Source organism: Ziziphus jujuba, chromosome 7 (assembly GCF_031755915.1).
Source record: "Ziziphus jujuba cultivar Dongzao chromosome 7, ASM3175591v1".
Lineage (NCBI taxonomy): Eukaryota > Viridiplantae > Streptophyta > Magnoliopsida > Rosales > Rhamnaceae > Ziziphus > Ziziphus jujuba.
Genome location: NC_083385.1, coordinates 27,289,708 through 27,306,692, shown reverse-complemented (window position 1 = coordinate 27,306,692; position 16,985 = coordinate 27,289,708). Strand labels below are relative to the sequence as shown.

The following is a 16,985-nucleotide window of genomic DNA, read 5'->3' as shown; positions in this document are numbered from 1 at the left end:
AATTGATGGCCAAAGTGAAGTTGTCAACCGCACACTTAGTACCATGCTTCGAAGTTTAGCTTTAAATAGACCAAACTAGTGGGACTCTCTCCTTCCATAGGTTGAATTTGCCTATAATAGTATGGTCAACGCTCTACCGGTCTTCAACCTTTTGCCATTGTGTATACAAAGATACCTAACAATACCATTGACCTCATTTCACTACCTTTGTCAACTCATCACGGAGCTACCACCTTTGCCGAAAATTATGCCCAGTTTCACAAGGAGATTCAAAATAGAACTGAGCAAGCCAATCTCAAGTATAAGGCTGTTGTCGATGCCCATTGTCATCATAAAGCTTATAATTAAGGTGATTTAGTCATGGTCTACCTATGAAAGGAAAGTTGCCTTGCCAACAACATTCTCGATCTCCTTCCTTATCTTCCTCAAGATGTTTCTCCCACTCTCTCTTTCTTCAACTCAAGGATGAGTTTTTTGATAGTGGGGATGAGTTAATGGAGGTACAGAAACAAGGCAATAGCAACAGCATGACAGCACACCAACAACAATATGGCAGCACCAGCAGCACGATAGCACCAGCAGCATCACCAGAAGCAACATAGCAGCACCAACAGCAACAATGGCAGCACTAGCGGCATTAACAGCAAGCTTAGAACAATAGTAACTTCAGTATGAACAGTAACATCACCTAAAATAGGGGACAACATAGTGCTATAGTGGCTGAGAAACAAACCCAATTTAAATTAGGTGACCGTTGGAGTGGTGTAAGTTTCAATCATGTGAACCATTTGCTATGAAGCCAAAACACACCGTTTTTACTTTATTTTGATTTTCTTGTGAACAATTAGACAAAACACACCATTTCATTATTAGATTGACATATATGTAATAGTTTGCTACCTTTTCGTTTTAGATAATCACCATCTTTTTCATTATATGTAGTAGCTTGGTGACCAAGCTGAATTTCAATAACTTCTTCACAGGTTGTATGTGAATGATAAACCTGTTTTTCTTGCTTAATTGAAAGCTTCTTCATCACATACATATATATATATATATATATAGTGACACGACTATTAAAAAAAAAGAAAAAGAAAAAAAAATTATGCATTTTCGGGTCAGTTGTCAATTTTTGTGCCTAAGCCACATTTCCCTTTGCACGTTGTTTCTCCATATACATGTATGCATATTGAGATCTATTGGTAGAAGATGTATTTAAATAAATTGTATAAACTAAAAAGTTTCAGAATTAAAAGGGTAGTACCAGGATGATGAAGAAAATCCATACTAAGTTGATTTCTCGAGGGGTTTTGAGGAGAGCAATTATATAATATGGGCATGAACATACAGAAGCTTTCAAAGTCAAGAGCATGTTAACTGAAGTTAGCAAGTACAAAGAGAAGAAGACTTGATGCAGTCACGTATGGAATTATGTCAATCATGCAATGTATGAAACGAAGCCTTGATTTCTGTTGCTTCAATAGAAAGAATCGCGAGATAGAGAAAGATTGAGCATGTATTTACACAAAGGAGGCGTAGTATTTTAATAGCTGAAGTTTTAAGCTTGTGAAGATGATCAATCCTCAAATTGTGGAGTGAATGGAAACATTGATGGACGACTGACACACTATGGTGTGTATTGCGTAATTTGGAATTTTGGAGGAGAATTTCCATATTATAGTGAATGATTTAATAATTTGAACCTAGATGGACATCTTGATAAAGGAATGCTTCGTGGGAAATAAAGAATGGAGAATATTTAAATAATTGACCACATGTTGCTTGATTTGACCATAAGCTATACGGATAAGGTTGATTTTCTCATATGGAGATATCATCGGAGCTTAAATGGTTAACTTGGCTTATTTGAGTTTAGGCACATGTGAGGGATTTAAAAAGCATACTTAATATATTTCATCTTATTACTTTATTCAAGTAAAACAATAAAACAAGGGGCAATACTACCTATTTTTCATTATTGTTATTATAATTCTTGTTCTTATTTATTATTTATTAATAATAATAATTGTAATGGTGATGATAATCAAAGTAACTAAAGCTATGAATAAGGTCAACTTTTCAGTTTTATCTTGGAACAATTTGAGGACTTGAATAAGATCCCTTTTTTTGTTTTAAAGGTTATTCATTATTTATGGAGTAATTACAAATCCTGAATAAGTGTAGAAATTCATTTTGGAAATAATAAATATCTCTTTGAATAAAGGTCTGAGTATGGAGAAAATCTTCTGTGCATCGGTGGTACCAGCTCAACTGATACCACTTCAAATGATTTGCTGACATATGTTAAAAAAAAAGCCATATCATAAGCCAACTGAGAGCATTTGAATGACATATGGATGATTTCCACGTCGACAGCATTCCCCCAAAAACTCATTAACGCCGTTGAGCACCGTTTCTTTTTTGTGCCTTGGCTTCTCCGCCTCCTCCATTGAAGCTGCTGCATGCTCTGTGATAAAAGGAAAGGAAAGAAATAAAATGAAATAAAGTGGAAAAAAATAATTAGAGTACATCAAAAATTAATTCGGTGGGCACTATGAAATTTATGAGTACATCTGTTGCCTCTGAAGCTAGTTCAACACCCACCTTCTCATGATCTTTGTTCGTGGATTCAAGAACAATCACTCCCCACCATTCCCTCTTCAACATATCACTAATTAAACAAATACCCTCGATCTTTTCATACATAAGATTCGATGGAACACCTTTTAAAAAAATAAAATAAAATTGATTTCCAGGCATAGTCATTTTTCGCACCACAAAAAAAATTACTCCAGCTCCTGCGGACTTGGTTTCAACTCTATTTCACCTCCTTAAGTTTCTGGATATTGTAAATCTTAGTTGTTAACGAGAGACAATTACTTACCGTGAAAATATTTTTTTTTTCAGCTTTAATGGAGTTTACAGAGAAATTAGGGGGAAAAAAAAATCTAACTGGATCCATAGCCAATTGTCCACTGATTTTTACTTTTGTTTTTTTTTTTTGATAATGGGGAGGCAGCTATTTACCCAAAATTTTTTTAAAAAAAATTTATAATAAAACAATGAAAATATATGTATATGTATATATATATATATATAATATAATATAATTAGGCAGCAGCTTGTTCCACTAGCACAGAGGATGCAGCAGCTTCGATGGAGGAGGCGAAGAAGGCAGGCACAAAATAGAAACGGTGCTCAATAGCATTAATGAGTTTTTGTGGGAGGACTATCCAACGTGGAAATCATCCACATGTCAGCAAATTATTTGGAGGCTGGTACCACCGATGCACTGAAGATTTTCTCCCAGGTTGGGGATGGGAAGAGCCTTGTTTATGTATATATATATATATATATTTAAATATATAATTTTTTTCTTTTATTCAAATATGCATGTTTATACTTTTTTATAGTATTGTTAGAACTTATATTTTGTATTATAAATTCTTTTTTGTTCTTTTTTTATATTTTTTCTATTTGATTTATAAGTGTATTTGTTCTATCAGTCAAATTTTATATATTTTTTTTGTTAATAAATAATATGTGCAATTGTAGGTGGAATTTTACTAAATGATTCATGAATTAGCTGATTATTAATCATATTATGTTTTATAAACATTATATATTTTTATAATATATTTGCTTAAACATATTTTTTTATGTAAATAAATGAAAAATATATTTAAAAAATTAAATTTTAAATTTTTTTTTATTTTTAAACGGAGAAACCCACCCATCCATGATTTTTTAACAGAGAATCCCTTTCTCAGTCCTATTTCAAAGGAATTGGGGATGGGGCACCTTTTAGAAGTGGGAGAAGGTGGGGCATGGTAAAGGTCGTCTTGGCCCCACGCTGCTCCCTTACCGCCCCAAAAAAAGATACCAAACAGTCTTAAAATCTTTTGATTTTTTTTTTTTTTTTGGCTAAAAACTTGGATTCCATTGAAACAAAAAATAAAACTTAACACATACAAAGCTCGGACTCACGGCAAAATCTTTTGAATTTTTTTAATAAAATAAAAAAATTTAAAATATATAATAATTATTATTTTGACTATATGCCTAATATCAAATGTCATTTATTATTAAAGTTTATTTTTTTTATTTTCTTCATTTATTAATCGTCAAAAATTTTTATTTTTGATAATTTATAAAAAAAATTACGAAAATTTTTATTTTTTATATCGTTTTTTATAATTTTATATTTTCTTTAAAAAAAATTAAAATTTTGTTATCTAATTTAATTTTAAAATATGACCCCTTTTTTTTTTTAATAAGAAAAAGAGATAAAAATAAAAAAAGTGCAGTTTTAGATTATTATTAGCTATAAAAATTTTTAAAAATTTAAATTATTTTGGGAAACACAGGAGCTAGCTTTCTCTTCCTCAGCATCAACGGCGCTACTGAAAATGCCCGGAATTCGCATATTCACATCCTCCATATCTCTTCCATTTCTTCCTTCTCTTCATCGTCTTCCTTCCTCGCTCCGCCCCTTCTCTTCTCTCTCTGATGATGCCCTCCCAAGTCTCCAACCATCAAACGACGCCGAATTGGTCTCCAACATCCTTCTTCAGCACCACAACCCCTTCCACGCCATGGAATCGTCTCTCGAACTCCACGGCGTTTCTCTCTCCACCCACCTCCTACACCAGACCCTCCTTCGCATCAGGCATTCTTCCAAGATTGCCCTTTCCTTCTTCCATTACTCGAAGTCCCTCCCCACGCCTCCTCTCACCGCTACCTCCTACAACCTCCTCATCGACATCCTCGCCAAAGTCCGCCAGTTCGACGTCGCTTGGCAGCTCATCGTCGAGATGGACCAGAATAAGCTCAGCCCCACCTCCACCACCTTCCTCGTTCTCATTCGCCGCTTGATATCCGCTGGACTCACCCGCCAAGCTGTTCGAGCATTTAATGATATCGAAAGCTTCATCGGAACCAAGCCGACGACTGAAGATTTCAGGTTTTTGCTCGACACCCTTTGTAAATACGGCTATGTTAAGGTTGCCGCCGAAGTGTTTAACGAAAGGAAACATGGGTTTGTGCCTGATGTGAAAATGTACACTGTTATGGTATATGGGTGGTGTAAGATTGGTAGAGTGGATATGGCGGAGAGGTTCTTGAGGGATATGATAGGGCGTGGCATTGAGCCCAATGTGGTTACCTACAATGTTTTGTTGAACGGGATTTGCAGGCGGGCGAGTTTGCACCCGGAGGAAAGGTTTGAGAGGACCATAAGGAGTGCAGATAAGGTGTTTGATGAAATGTGGGAGAGAGGTATAGAGCCTGATGTGACTAGTTATTCGATAGTACTTCATGTTTATAGTCGGGCACATAAGCCTCAATTGTCACTGGATAAGTTGAAATTGATGAGAGAGAGGGGGATTTCTCCAACTATGGCAACATATACTTCGGTGGTGAAGTGCCTAAGTTCTTGTGGGAGGCTTGACGATGCAGAAGAGTTGCTTAGTGAGATGGTTAGCAATGGGGTTAGTCCATGTGCAGCAACTTATAATTGTTTTTTTAAAGAATATAGGGGGAGAAAGGATACAGACGGTGCTTTGAAGTTATATAAGAAGATGAAGCAGGATGGTTTGTGCATGCCTAATATGCATACATATAATATATTGGTTGGGATGTTTTTGACTCTGAATCGTATGGAGATTGTAAAAGAGTTATGGAATGATATGAAAGACAATGGGACAGGACCGGATTTGGATTCATATACGGTGCTGATCCATGGGCTATGTGAGAAAAAGAAATGGAGGAAAGCTTGTAAGTTTTTTGTGGAGATGATAGAAAAGGGTTTTCTTCCTCAGAAAGTCACTTTTGAGACCCTGTACAGAGGATTAATTCAATCTAATATGTTGAGGACTTGGAGGAGATTGAAGAAAAAACTGGATCAAGAATCAATTACTTTTGGATCGGAGTTCCAAAGTTATCACCTTAAGCCCTATAGAAGATGATAACCAACTCATGCAGCTCCAAGCAGATGTAATTTCATAGTCAGGTACGTTATACAAATTTGCCTTGGTTTTAGCCAAGTTTGAATTAGTAATTAATTCTATGATAACTGTGCTAATTTCTAGACTGAAATTTTCTTTCAGCGGGTAGGGTTCGGTTGGGATACCGACTGTCAGGATAAATAACTTAATTTGATTTCATCAGTAACTGGAGTAATAATATTTGTGCACTAAGCTTCTGATCTTACTCTCTACTTTTGTTCTTAGGGGCCAAAAAAGGTGGAAAATATTCACTGAATTTGTGAATATGCACTCTAATAACTCACATTCTGATCATTCATGTTCTGCGATTAGGGTTAATGGCTACAGTGTCAATGCAAGAGGACAGGTTCTACCTTTTTATATTCTCATCTGCCCTGATCTATTTGGGTCGAGAAGCATATATATTTAATATTAATGGGTTCCAGTTGTTTGCTTTCAGAAGGCTTGCATAAAATATCTTCTATTGTTGGATTGGCACAAAAGTCTGACAAAGGATCCAGTTCTATGCATTTCTTTAGCAATTGGACTTTCATATTGAATAGATCAGACGTACCTAGTCAACAATTTAAACGCTGGACGTAGGTAATGTTTACCTCTATTGTGATAAACCATGTTTACTTCTTGTCATTCTTGATCAATCATAGTTTTGTCCATGTAAATGAATTTAATGTTTTATTTATTTATTTATTTATTTTTCTTTGGCTTGATTTTAGTTTACTTCCCTTAATAATGTTTTATCTGTTTGATAAGTTTAATCATGGAGTTTTGTTATATGAGTTTAATAAAAATAGTCATAAATCACACAAGATTTGAACAAAATAGTATAAGAAAGTTCATATAGGGAATTACACGTGATGTGCATGGTTAATTTTTTCATATTTGTATGACAATTATGTGATTCGATTAATATGGCAGATAAAAATATATTCAGCTTCAATACGAGTGGTTATAGAATATGGGAACAAATTAAAACACTCGATAGTCAGGGTAAGCTAAGTGTAGCTAACCTTTTTTCTTTTAAAAAAACAATACTGATAATTTTATTAAAATGGACAAGGAATAAAAAGTAATCAAGATGATGAGAGACCCTCAGAAGTACGGAATTGGAAACATGCCTAATCTACAATAATGCAAGCATATTCCAACTCAAATTTAACGAGTAGAATAATAAATCATGAAACTTCTTTATAGTTAAAAGAATGATATATAATATTAATAAATAACTGCATTAACCATTTACATGAAAGTAAAAATTGCTGTTAAGTCATTATGATTTATGCTTTCTTTATCAACAACATATTGTTATCTTCTTATATACAAGTATTTTGAGATAATGTCACGCTGTTCATCATGAATACGTATTCCTAGAACTGGTTTAGACCTTTAACTGACAATTTGAATTGAGATTAATTATCTGAAGGTTAAAAGCAGTTGCCTTCAAATTTATAAATGGCCTGAATAGATTGCCATGATTTGGGCTTATGTTTAGGCGGGCAAATAGACATTCAAAGAAGAAAAATGTCTGATATCATGGTGGAAGACATATTCTTGTACAGTAGCAAGTAAGAGAAAGTTCAAATAAAGGATGTAATGCTCCGCTGAATACCAATTACAAATTTGCATTCTAAGTGACTTATAAAAGATGAGGTCCTGTATTGTCAAGGTTTGCTTATTAACTTGGCTGCATAAATTTTCAAATCTTCTATTCTGTAAACTAATGGGTGAATAAATATTCTAATCTTCTGGTGGGATAAATTAATGTCTTTCAGGAGATAGGAAAATACAATAATATTTCTTCTTGGAAATATTTAAAAAAAGAAAAATTGTCTATTTTTTTTGAATTGCTAAATTGATTATAGGTTCAGGTTTTGCTTTATTTATATGTATATAACTATATATATATATATATGTGTGTGTGTGTGTGTGTGTGTGTGTACAGGGCTGCTACTATGGATGAAGTGGGGCACCACTTGGGCTACAACTATCCAAAATAGCATTTTTCATATATTTATATGTGTGTATATATATATATATATAGATGATGTAGGACAGATGGGGAAGGAAAGAGAATTGAAAATTGATAGATAGGGTTCTACCATCAAACTAGGACAATTTTAGGAATCACTTATAAAATCCCCAGGCATCACACCTAAGTTTGTTTTGCATCACACAAAACCAGAGAAATAACTCACATAAAAAAATACTTTATTATTAATCAACTTCTAAAAGAATTACAAAAACCCCCTATTTATAATAAAATCACCTAACAACATTAGGAAACTAAAATAATAGGAAATCAAGTTACATAAGGAAACCAAATAATAAACCTTCCTAAAAACTTAAGGAAACTAAAATAATAATAAGAAAATTAATAAACATAATAATATTAAAAAATATCAAATAAACATAATAATATTAAAATCATAAAAATCATAAAACCTTAATGATTAAAATCTTCTGTAATCTCCATCGTTCTCCATCATTCTCCCTCTCTTAGGGAACGAGACTCCGGCAAGTTTAAAGCTGAAATCATAAAGAAATAAGTGAAACTTCAAGAATAATAAGATTAGCGGCATAAGCTCAAACTTGATGAAGAAGACTACATGAACAGCAAATTTAGGGATATCCAAGGTCAACAAAAATCCTTCATTCAATTGATTCGAGTCCAACTTGACACATTTGGCTTGTGTTGGTAGTGGTCTAAGTAATGTGACTGGTTGTGTAGGTAAAAGTTCATATAAAGTGACAAATTGTGTAGATAAGTGTTCAAGTAAGGTGACGGGTTGTGTAGGTAAGGGTTCGAGTAAGAAATTGGATCGTATAGGTAACGGTTTGGGTTAGGATTCGGATAAGGTAACAGGTTGTGCAGGCAAGTGTTCAATTAGGGATTCAGGTAAGGTGGCAAATGATGTAGGTGTAGGTATAGGTTCAAGTAAAGATTCAGGTTTAGAATCAATAGGATGTCCTTCTTGCTTAAGTGTACCTGCAATTTCCTCATTTGATGCTTCACATACCATTTTAAAATCCTTTGTAAAATATGGTCATTGAAGAACTTGAGCCTCAATCAACTTTTTCTCACTTTTCTGTTCAAATGCTTTATTGGAAAGAATGTCTTGCAACTTTTGTGAGTTAGAAACCTTATTTGGCTTTTCCATCTTATATTTATCCATTTCAGCTATCGTCATAGGTTTCAACACAACTTTTCTATTATTAAAGATGAAAGAGTTTAAGTGTTTTCTCTTCTACAGTGAAACACATCTCTATCATATAGCTAAGGACAACCAAGAAGAATATGTGTTACTTTCATTGGAATCACATCACACCAAATGAAATCACTATAACTTCCACATGAAAACGAAATAAGGCAGCGTTGAGTTACAGGAATTGAAGTACTATCAATCCATGCTACCTTGTATGGATGTGGATGTGGTTCAATAGGAAGTTTTAATTGCTCTACCATAGATGCTGAAACAACATTCATGCTACTACCACCATCAATGATAAGCTTTTGTGCTTGATTTCCACAACGAACCAACATTTGAAAAAAAGATATGCGTTTCCAATCTTCCTTCTCATCTTTCGGAATTCAAAGAATACGTCTAACAGCAGCAATTAACGAAGCATCTATTTCATCTTCTTCTTCCAAATCATCTGGATTATAGATGTCGTAGTCGAAGTTCTTTTCATCCTCTCCCTTTTGTTGATCCGATTTTTCTTCATGTTTTCTACCAAGATGTAAGTTTTTCTTGGAACAATTGTATGCCATGACCAGGCTGTCCACACTTGAAATATTTGTGGTCCTTTTCTCTAAAATTAGCAGCATCAAAAGTAGATTCCTTGGACTTTGTGGGCTGATTAGATGGTTGATTTGCTGTAGTTCCAATGCTCTGATTCAATGTTGCATCAGGACTCTTAAAACTTCCAAGATACTCCTCCAAATCCAAAGAAATTTGAAAAGCTTGCTCCAAACTATGGATGGGTTGTCGTAACAGCTCCCTTCTAATGTCAAACCTCAACCCAGATTTAAACCTTGCTAGTGTTTGCCTTGGATCTTCAAGTATTTGACTTCGAGTCTTCAATTCATCAAACTTTTGCATATATTCGGCAACTGACATATTATTTTGCTTCAAGTTGATTGCTTGCTCACATAATTTGTCATAATAATTGATAGGTATGTATTTTTCCCTAATCTTAGATTTCATCTCTTGCCAAGTACCAATGGATGGTAGCCCCATTCTTAAGTCCCCTTGAATACCCATCCACCAAATTTTAGCAAGACCTACTAGATTCATCCTAGCAAATCGTACTCTCCGATCATCATCCATATCATACCGATCAAAATATTCTTCAATGGAAGAAAGCCAGTCAGCAAACTTGGTTGGATTAACCTTACCTTTTAAATCTGGTACTTCAATCTTTACTCTCTTTGTGATGTTTGACGTTCTTGTGTTAATTGAAACATATTTCTCACCCAATTAGATGCTTGCTAGGCTGTAGGAGGATAGGGTATTGGAGTAGTTGTCTTTGCTGGTTGCTTCTCTTGATTTTTATCATCATTGGCTTCAAGAACCTCATCTTGTTTATTGTTAATTGAGAAACTATTAGACTGAAATATTTGTGCTTTAATATTGGTAATCTTAGCTTCAAACAGTAAAAGACTCCACTTGTTCTACTATATGAATAAATAGTTCTTCAAATTGATTGTTAGCCATTTTGCGTTTAAAACCTTTTCCAGATTGTGTAATCATGATTCTTTAAGCCAAAGAAACAATCTGATCACCGGATACTGTTTACAAGGAGTACGGTGAAATAGTGTTCACGAAACTGTTCATGCAGTGTAGGGTTACTGTTTACGGTTGTTCACGCGGTTACTGTTCACAAAACAGGTTGGAACCAGGCTATGATACCAAACTGATGCAGGACATATGGGGAAGAAAAGAGAATTGAGAATTGAAAATTGATAGATAGGGTTCTAGCATCATACTAGAACAATTTTAAGAATTACTCCTAAAATTCCTAGGCATCACAGTTTGTTTTGCGTTGCACAAAGTAAGAGAAATAACTCATAAAAAAATACTTGTATTATTAATCAATTTCTAAAAGAATTTCAGAAATCCCTATTTATAATAAAATCACCTAATAACATTAGAAAACTAAAATAATAGGAAACCTAGTTATATAAAGAAACTAAATAATAAACCTTCCTAAAAACTTAAGGAAACTAAAATAATAATAAGAAACCTAATAAACATAATAATATTAAAACCGTAAATATCAAATAAACATAATAATATTAAAATCTTAAAAATCATAAAACCCTAATGATTAAAATCTTTTGTAATCCCCATCGTTCTCCATCAATATATACATTTAAATGCATATTTGATTTAAACTATTGTAATTTTATTTTTGTTTAAATGCTTTCATTCACTTGAACAATTGAACTGCCCTGTACACGTAAAGGTAGAAGGCTTAGCTGTTAGGTAGCTTACATGTAGTATTCCTTAATATTTTGATTTTGTTTTAATATAGATTTTCTAGCTTAATTAGACTTTTGTTCTTGACCAATTGTGGACTTTTGCTGTGAGATCATAGATTCATATGGCCTCTACTTATTTCCAGAATAAAAGTGACCCATTCATATCAAAAGATGCATCTATTTCCTTGAGCAGTATTTTCAACCCAGAACTTTCCTCAGTTTCTCTAAAATCTTCTTACATGGAAAGACATTTTTCTTATGCCCCCCTAGCGCCACCTGCATCCCCTTGTAACTTCTGCAATAGAACCACAATAACATGTAGCGTGTAGTGGCAATGTGAAGATATAGTGATGTACGACAGGTAGGGAAGAAAAGAAAACTAAAAATTATAAAATAAATCTGTAGTATCACATTAGAACAATTTTACAAATCATTCCTAAATCCCCTAGACATGACACCTAATTTTAATTTGCATCATGTAAAATCAGAGAAAATAATATCACAAAAATACTTTTATTATTATCAACTGTACAACAAAGGCTGTAGAGATCCTCATTTGTATAATAAACTGCCTAACAACCTAAGAAAATTAAAAATAAAATACCCCAATTAAATAAGGAAACTAAAATAATAAAACTTTCTTAAAACATAAGAAAACTAAAATAATAATAAAACAAAACCTAATAAACATAATAATATTAAAACCCTTAATATCATAAAACCCTAGTAGTTATAATCCTATTGTCATTCTCCATCATATGGAATGGCCTTTGGTTTTACTAATATATGTAATCAAGTGATCTTTCATTATTATTATGAATTTCAATGTAGTTCCAATACTTTTTCTTCTTTATTGTTTGAGTTTTAGATATGGTTGTTTAAAATAAAAAATGAGAGTTAATTTGCATTTTATATATTTTTTACACATAAAAAGTATGTAGGGAAAATGAACCCAACTGTGAGATTAGTTTTCCATTAATTTGATTTGTTGTTATTTTACAAAATTGTGAATTGGAATGTTGCAGATGTGTATGATTAGAAAGTTTCAGGGCTTGTCTGTACCATATTGCAAAATGATTAAATGATAAAAAATGCGTTCATAGTTTTATTTGAAATTTAGGATTTGAAAAAAAGTTGGAAACATTCTCTAAGATACGAATAAATTTAGAAAACATGCTAAAGACGTTGGAGACAAACATATAAAACCAAATAGATAATATTTATTATTTAAAGTAAAAATATTTACTTATATATACATATATATATATAGATACGCACACACCATATTTAACATATATCATGCACAAATATATATATTTGTCAACCAATAGGATAACGGATCATGTGATAAACTATTTGTTGAATTTTTTGGTACCTGTAACACAAAAATCAGAAGCAAAAGACAGTTTTGGTGTAGGAAACCTAAAGGATCTTTTATATGCCGCTGCTTCAGCCACAGACAAAAACAATTTGCTAGCTAGCTTTTCCACTCTGTTTGAGTATTTGACCTTTTTTTCTATGACCATGCTTTTGGTCTTATTGCTATGCATTGCTGTCTATGAATTTATCTGCAAAACTTGAAATATGCATACCTCCAGCTCTTCTTGTACATCATAACACATAGAACTCCCAATAGGCCTGTAACGTACCTGCTGAGATGGGTATGCAGAACCACTCAAAGTCACTTATATTTCCTTTCTTCTTTCCCTCATCTTCAGCTTGAGGTGGCTCATCACTTGCTGCACACTCTGGTAAGGGAGCACCACAGAGTCCTGAGTTGCCAGCATATATGGAAGGATCTACAAGTGTTTGAAGCCGATTCCCAGTTGGAATTTTTCCAGATAACATGTTGTAGGACAAGTTTAAATGGCTTAGAGAAGTCAGAAAAGCTATACTTCCTGGGATTGAACCAGAAAGCTGGTTCCTAGAGAAATCCAAAGATTCCAACGAGTTCAATGCCCCAGTTGTGTTGGGGATGTGCCCTTGTAAATGGTTATTGGATAAGTTCAAACCATGAAGTGCGATAAGATTTGTTAGCTCTTCTGGAATCGTACCAATTATTTGGTTACTTGAAATATCCATGTTGATTAGCAACCGAAGTGTCTTGGTGTATTCGAGGTTTTTCATGCACTGAAACATGTTCTCTCCATATGTTGTTGACCTTTTGTAGATGCCAATTTCACTTGTTGTTCTGTTCAGGGAGATCATGCCTGAGAAATTTCCAAAACAGGGAGGGATTGATCCTGATATATTATTCTGTGCAAGGTCAAGAATTTGAAGCTGAGAAAGCTGGCATATTTCTGAAGGGATATTACCGGTGAGCTTATTTGATCGAAGCCGTAGAATTTCAAGGTTCAATAAACTCTTTCCAATCCATTTAGGTAGATACCCAGACAACAGCGCATTTTCTCCAAGGTCTAGAATGACCAAGTTTTTACATTGTCTCAAGGAAGAGGGAATCGCTCCATGAAGTTTATTATTGCTCAAGTGTAAAGATGCAAGTGAAGTTGCATTCCCGAATGAGCTTGGAATGACCCCTGATAGATTATTTTTAGAAAGATCTGGTACAGCTAAAATCTTGAAATCGCTCCAACAATTTGGGATATCACCAGATAACCTGTTTTTTGAGAGATCAAGAGCTCTCATAGTGTTGATTTGGCACAAAGATTTTGGGATCGAACCACTTATTTGGTTACCAGAGCAGATTATCCAATCTAGGTGCCATGTTTCCAATATATTGAGGAAGAGGTCCTGAAATAAGATTGTTGGTGAGGTCCAACCTGTTTAGATTAAAAGGAAAATTTGGCAAAGGACCTTCAAATCTGTTGTTATTGAAATACAAGTTCATGCAGTGAGACCTTGCTGTCAAAAATGTTGGCCGCCTGCCATGGATATCGTTGAAAGACAGGTCAAGAAAGTGAAACTTCAGGTTAGGGAACCATGGAGGCAAAACATCTGAGATGCTTGTGTTGGAGATGTACAATGTAATGATTTCCTTCTGAGTTCAAAGCCAATTTGGAACTCGAGGTCCTATATTACAAGACTTCATGCTAATGTAACTGAGTTGAAATGGAGGCACCCAATTTAGGTCAACATGGAATGCCAAAGAGTTTGCACTAATGTCTATCTCTTTCAACTCTGAGAGTTTCGCGAAGTGAACTTCTGAAATGTTTCCTTCCAAGGAATTGGTAGGACATAATCCATTGCTTGAGCTCTGAAAGTTGTCCTAGACTCTGGAATTGTCCCATTTAACTGGTTATAAGAAAGATCTAAAACTTTCAACTTGGAAGGACCCCCCCAAAAACAGCAGGAATCTGACCATAGAACGAGTTGTAAAAGACATCACGAAACTTCGGATTGAGAAACTGTCCAAACCAATCATGCAAAGGTCTACTTAAGTTGTTCCACCTCAGCCTCAGTTTCTCTAAACCATTTCCAATGCATACACCTCCAGAAGGTTCTAAAACAGTTCCATTTAACTTGTTCATTGCAAAATCCAACACTTTCAAGCCACAAAGATTCCACAGAGAACTGGGTATGTTCCCTCCAATCCATTAGAAGACAGATCAAGGAATTCCAAAGAAGTAAGGTTCCCAAGACCTTTTGGAACTCCACCTGTTAAGTAATTAAATCCAAGATTAACTTGAACTAGGTTTCTCAGATTACCCAACCATGAAGGGATTGAAGAATTAAGGAGGTTGGCTGAAAGGTCAATTACTTTTATAGCTTTCATTTTTTGAATAACAACAGGGATTTCACCTCCAATTCTATTTACACTAACATCGAAGTGTTCAAGCAATGTGGAATTTACATATCCACCAAACAGGTCCTTACCACTAAGTCCACAAGATGACAAACGAAGATAACTCAGTGAAGGAAGCATGTTCAATACCTTAACCAAGTGCGATGTCGTATTCAGCTTTGTCCAGCTCAGATCAAGGTGGCGCAGGGAGCAGAGCCTGGAAGCCACTCAAGGTTTTCAACAAACAACCGGAAGACAAACTCATCAGGACCGCTGCTAAGATCAAGAGAGTGCAGATTGCTAAGGTCTCTGAGTTGGTCCGGAACTAACCCATCAAAGCATGCTTTGGAGAGATTGAGATATCGTAAGCTCTGCATGAAGCCAAGGAAAGCCAGAATTCGGCTGCCAGAAAAATCATTCCAGTTCATGTCCACATGCACCAAATGGTTCAACCCCATCAAAGCTGAGCTAACGAAGTTGGCTTTGATCCAGTTGGGAACTTGTGTGATGAAACCAGACGAATCCGGTTTGACATGGTTTCGAAGGTCAAGCTTGGTAACATGAACAGAATTTTTTATGGTGGAGCAGTTAACACCTTCCCATTTGCAGCAGTCTTTGCCTGTCCATGAAGTTAGCCGGTTTAGAGAAGTGAAGCTGAGGCTGTGCTTGAACTCTAGAAGAGACGACCTTTCTTCTTCATTGCAGCCAAGATTAATGGCGGTGAAGTCACATAGACATGGAGTTTCATGGAGGAAAGCAAGAAGAAGAAGAATAACGCATGAGAACCTTTTGGCCATGTTCAAATATGTTGGACTTCCATGATTAAGGAGTATATATAACGTTGGATAAATATACAGACAACTATAGGAAATTATCTTCTTACTTTCTAGTGTTACAAATCATGAGTGACAAAAATTAATGATTCAAAACTTAAAATATAATAGAGATAGCACATTTTACTATAAATTGGAAGATAATTTCTGTAGATGAAATAATAAATATGTAGCATATTTTTTCCAAGATTTAACTCGCTAGGTCGTTGATGGAGATAGCTGTGGCATAAAAGTCCAGTCCTACATCTTAATCTTCCAAGTCAACGTCTGCTTATATATTTATTTTCTCTTAAAGATTTATTTCTTGGTCATTGATGGAGATGGGTGTGGCATAAATTAAATTCCACTCTTAATCTTTTGAGTCAATGTTTATTTTTTCTAAGAAGTCCGTCATTTGATTTATTTATTTATTTATTTATTATTATTATTATTATTAATATTATTATTTTTGTGAATAAGTCCGTCAACAATTCTTTATGTGGGAACGTCACTTTCGTATAAAACTATTGAAATATGCATCTATGCCTAGATTTTTTACTTATTATTTATTTATTTATTTTTTTGGCTGGGAATAAGACTCAAAATTTATTAATAAGAAAACTTAGTACATTAATCAGATTGGACACACTGAAGGAGCCAATCGGGACCAACAGTATTCCAAAACTGGGAAGGGTCTAACTGAAAGCATGCCACCTTATTTGTCTCTCTAGTCACAAAACAACAATTGCAACTATTAAAACCATCTAAACATATCCTAATATCATGAAGCAACAAATAATTCTCACATAAATAAGAATGAAAATCATATACTAATCTAATTGCCTCTTGAGAATCACTATTAAGAACTCCACATTGCAAACCAGCTTGCATAAAAAATGGAAGACCTTCTCTGATCGCCATCAACTCCATTATCAAAGCGCTACATA

General features: G+C 34.3%; 3 protein-coding genes across 7 annotated transcripts; 1 reads left to right on the top strand and 2 right to left on the bottom strand.

The window, feature by feature from the left end:
- The first annotated feature begins 4,337 nt into the window (after positions 1 to 4,337).
- Positions 4,338 to 13,342, top strand: LOC107425656 (pentatricopeptide repeat-containing protein At2g13420, mitochondrial). 5 transcript variants are annotated; one of them, XR_009639679.1, is made up of 5 exons: positions 4,338 to 6,010; positions 6,231 to 6,351; positions 6,445 to 6,587; positions 7,495 to 7,668; positions 13,203 to 13,336. XR_009639679.1 is itself a non-coding variant. In XM_060819047.1 (2 exons), exon 1 carries the CDS (start codon positions 4,410 to 4,412, stop codon positions 5,964 to 5,966), a length of 1,557 nt encoding a protein of 518 aa, XP_060675030.1. In that variant the 5' UTR covers positions 4,338 to 4,409; the 3' UTR covers positions 5,967 to 6,010; positions 6,108 to 6,231. The 5 variants fall into 5 exon arrangements, 1 of the variants encoding a protein (XP_060675030.1); XR_009639680.1 differs by having other exon boundaries at positions 6,431 to 6,587; XR_009639677.1 differs by lacking the exon at positions 7,495 to 7,668 and having other exon boundaries at positions 13,203 to 13,342.
- Positions 13,096 to 15,367, bottom strand: LOC125423779 (receptor-like protein EIX1). The gene is made up of 4 exons (XM_048478922.2): positions 15,085 to 15,367; positions 14,790 to 14,986; positions 14,492 to 14,710; positions 13,096 to 14,268 (listed from the first exon to the last, which is right to left on the bottom strand). Exons 1-4 carry the CDS (start codon positions 15,365 to 15,367, stop codon positions 13,096 to 13,098), a joined length of 1,872 nt encoding a protein of 623 aa, XP_048334879.2.
- A 47-nt stretch (positions 15,368 to 15,414) lies between these two features.
- Positions 15,415 to 16,023, bottom strand: LOC125423778 (receptor-like protein EIX1). Its single transcript, XM_060818913.1, has one exon. It carries the CDS (start codon positions 16,021 to 16,023, stop codon positions 15,415 to 15,417), a length of 609 nt encoding a protein of 202 aa, XP_060674896.1.
- Positions 16,024 to 16,985: the final 962 nt, after the last annotated feature.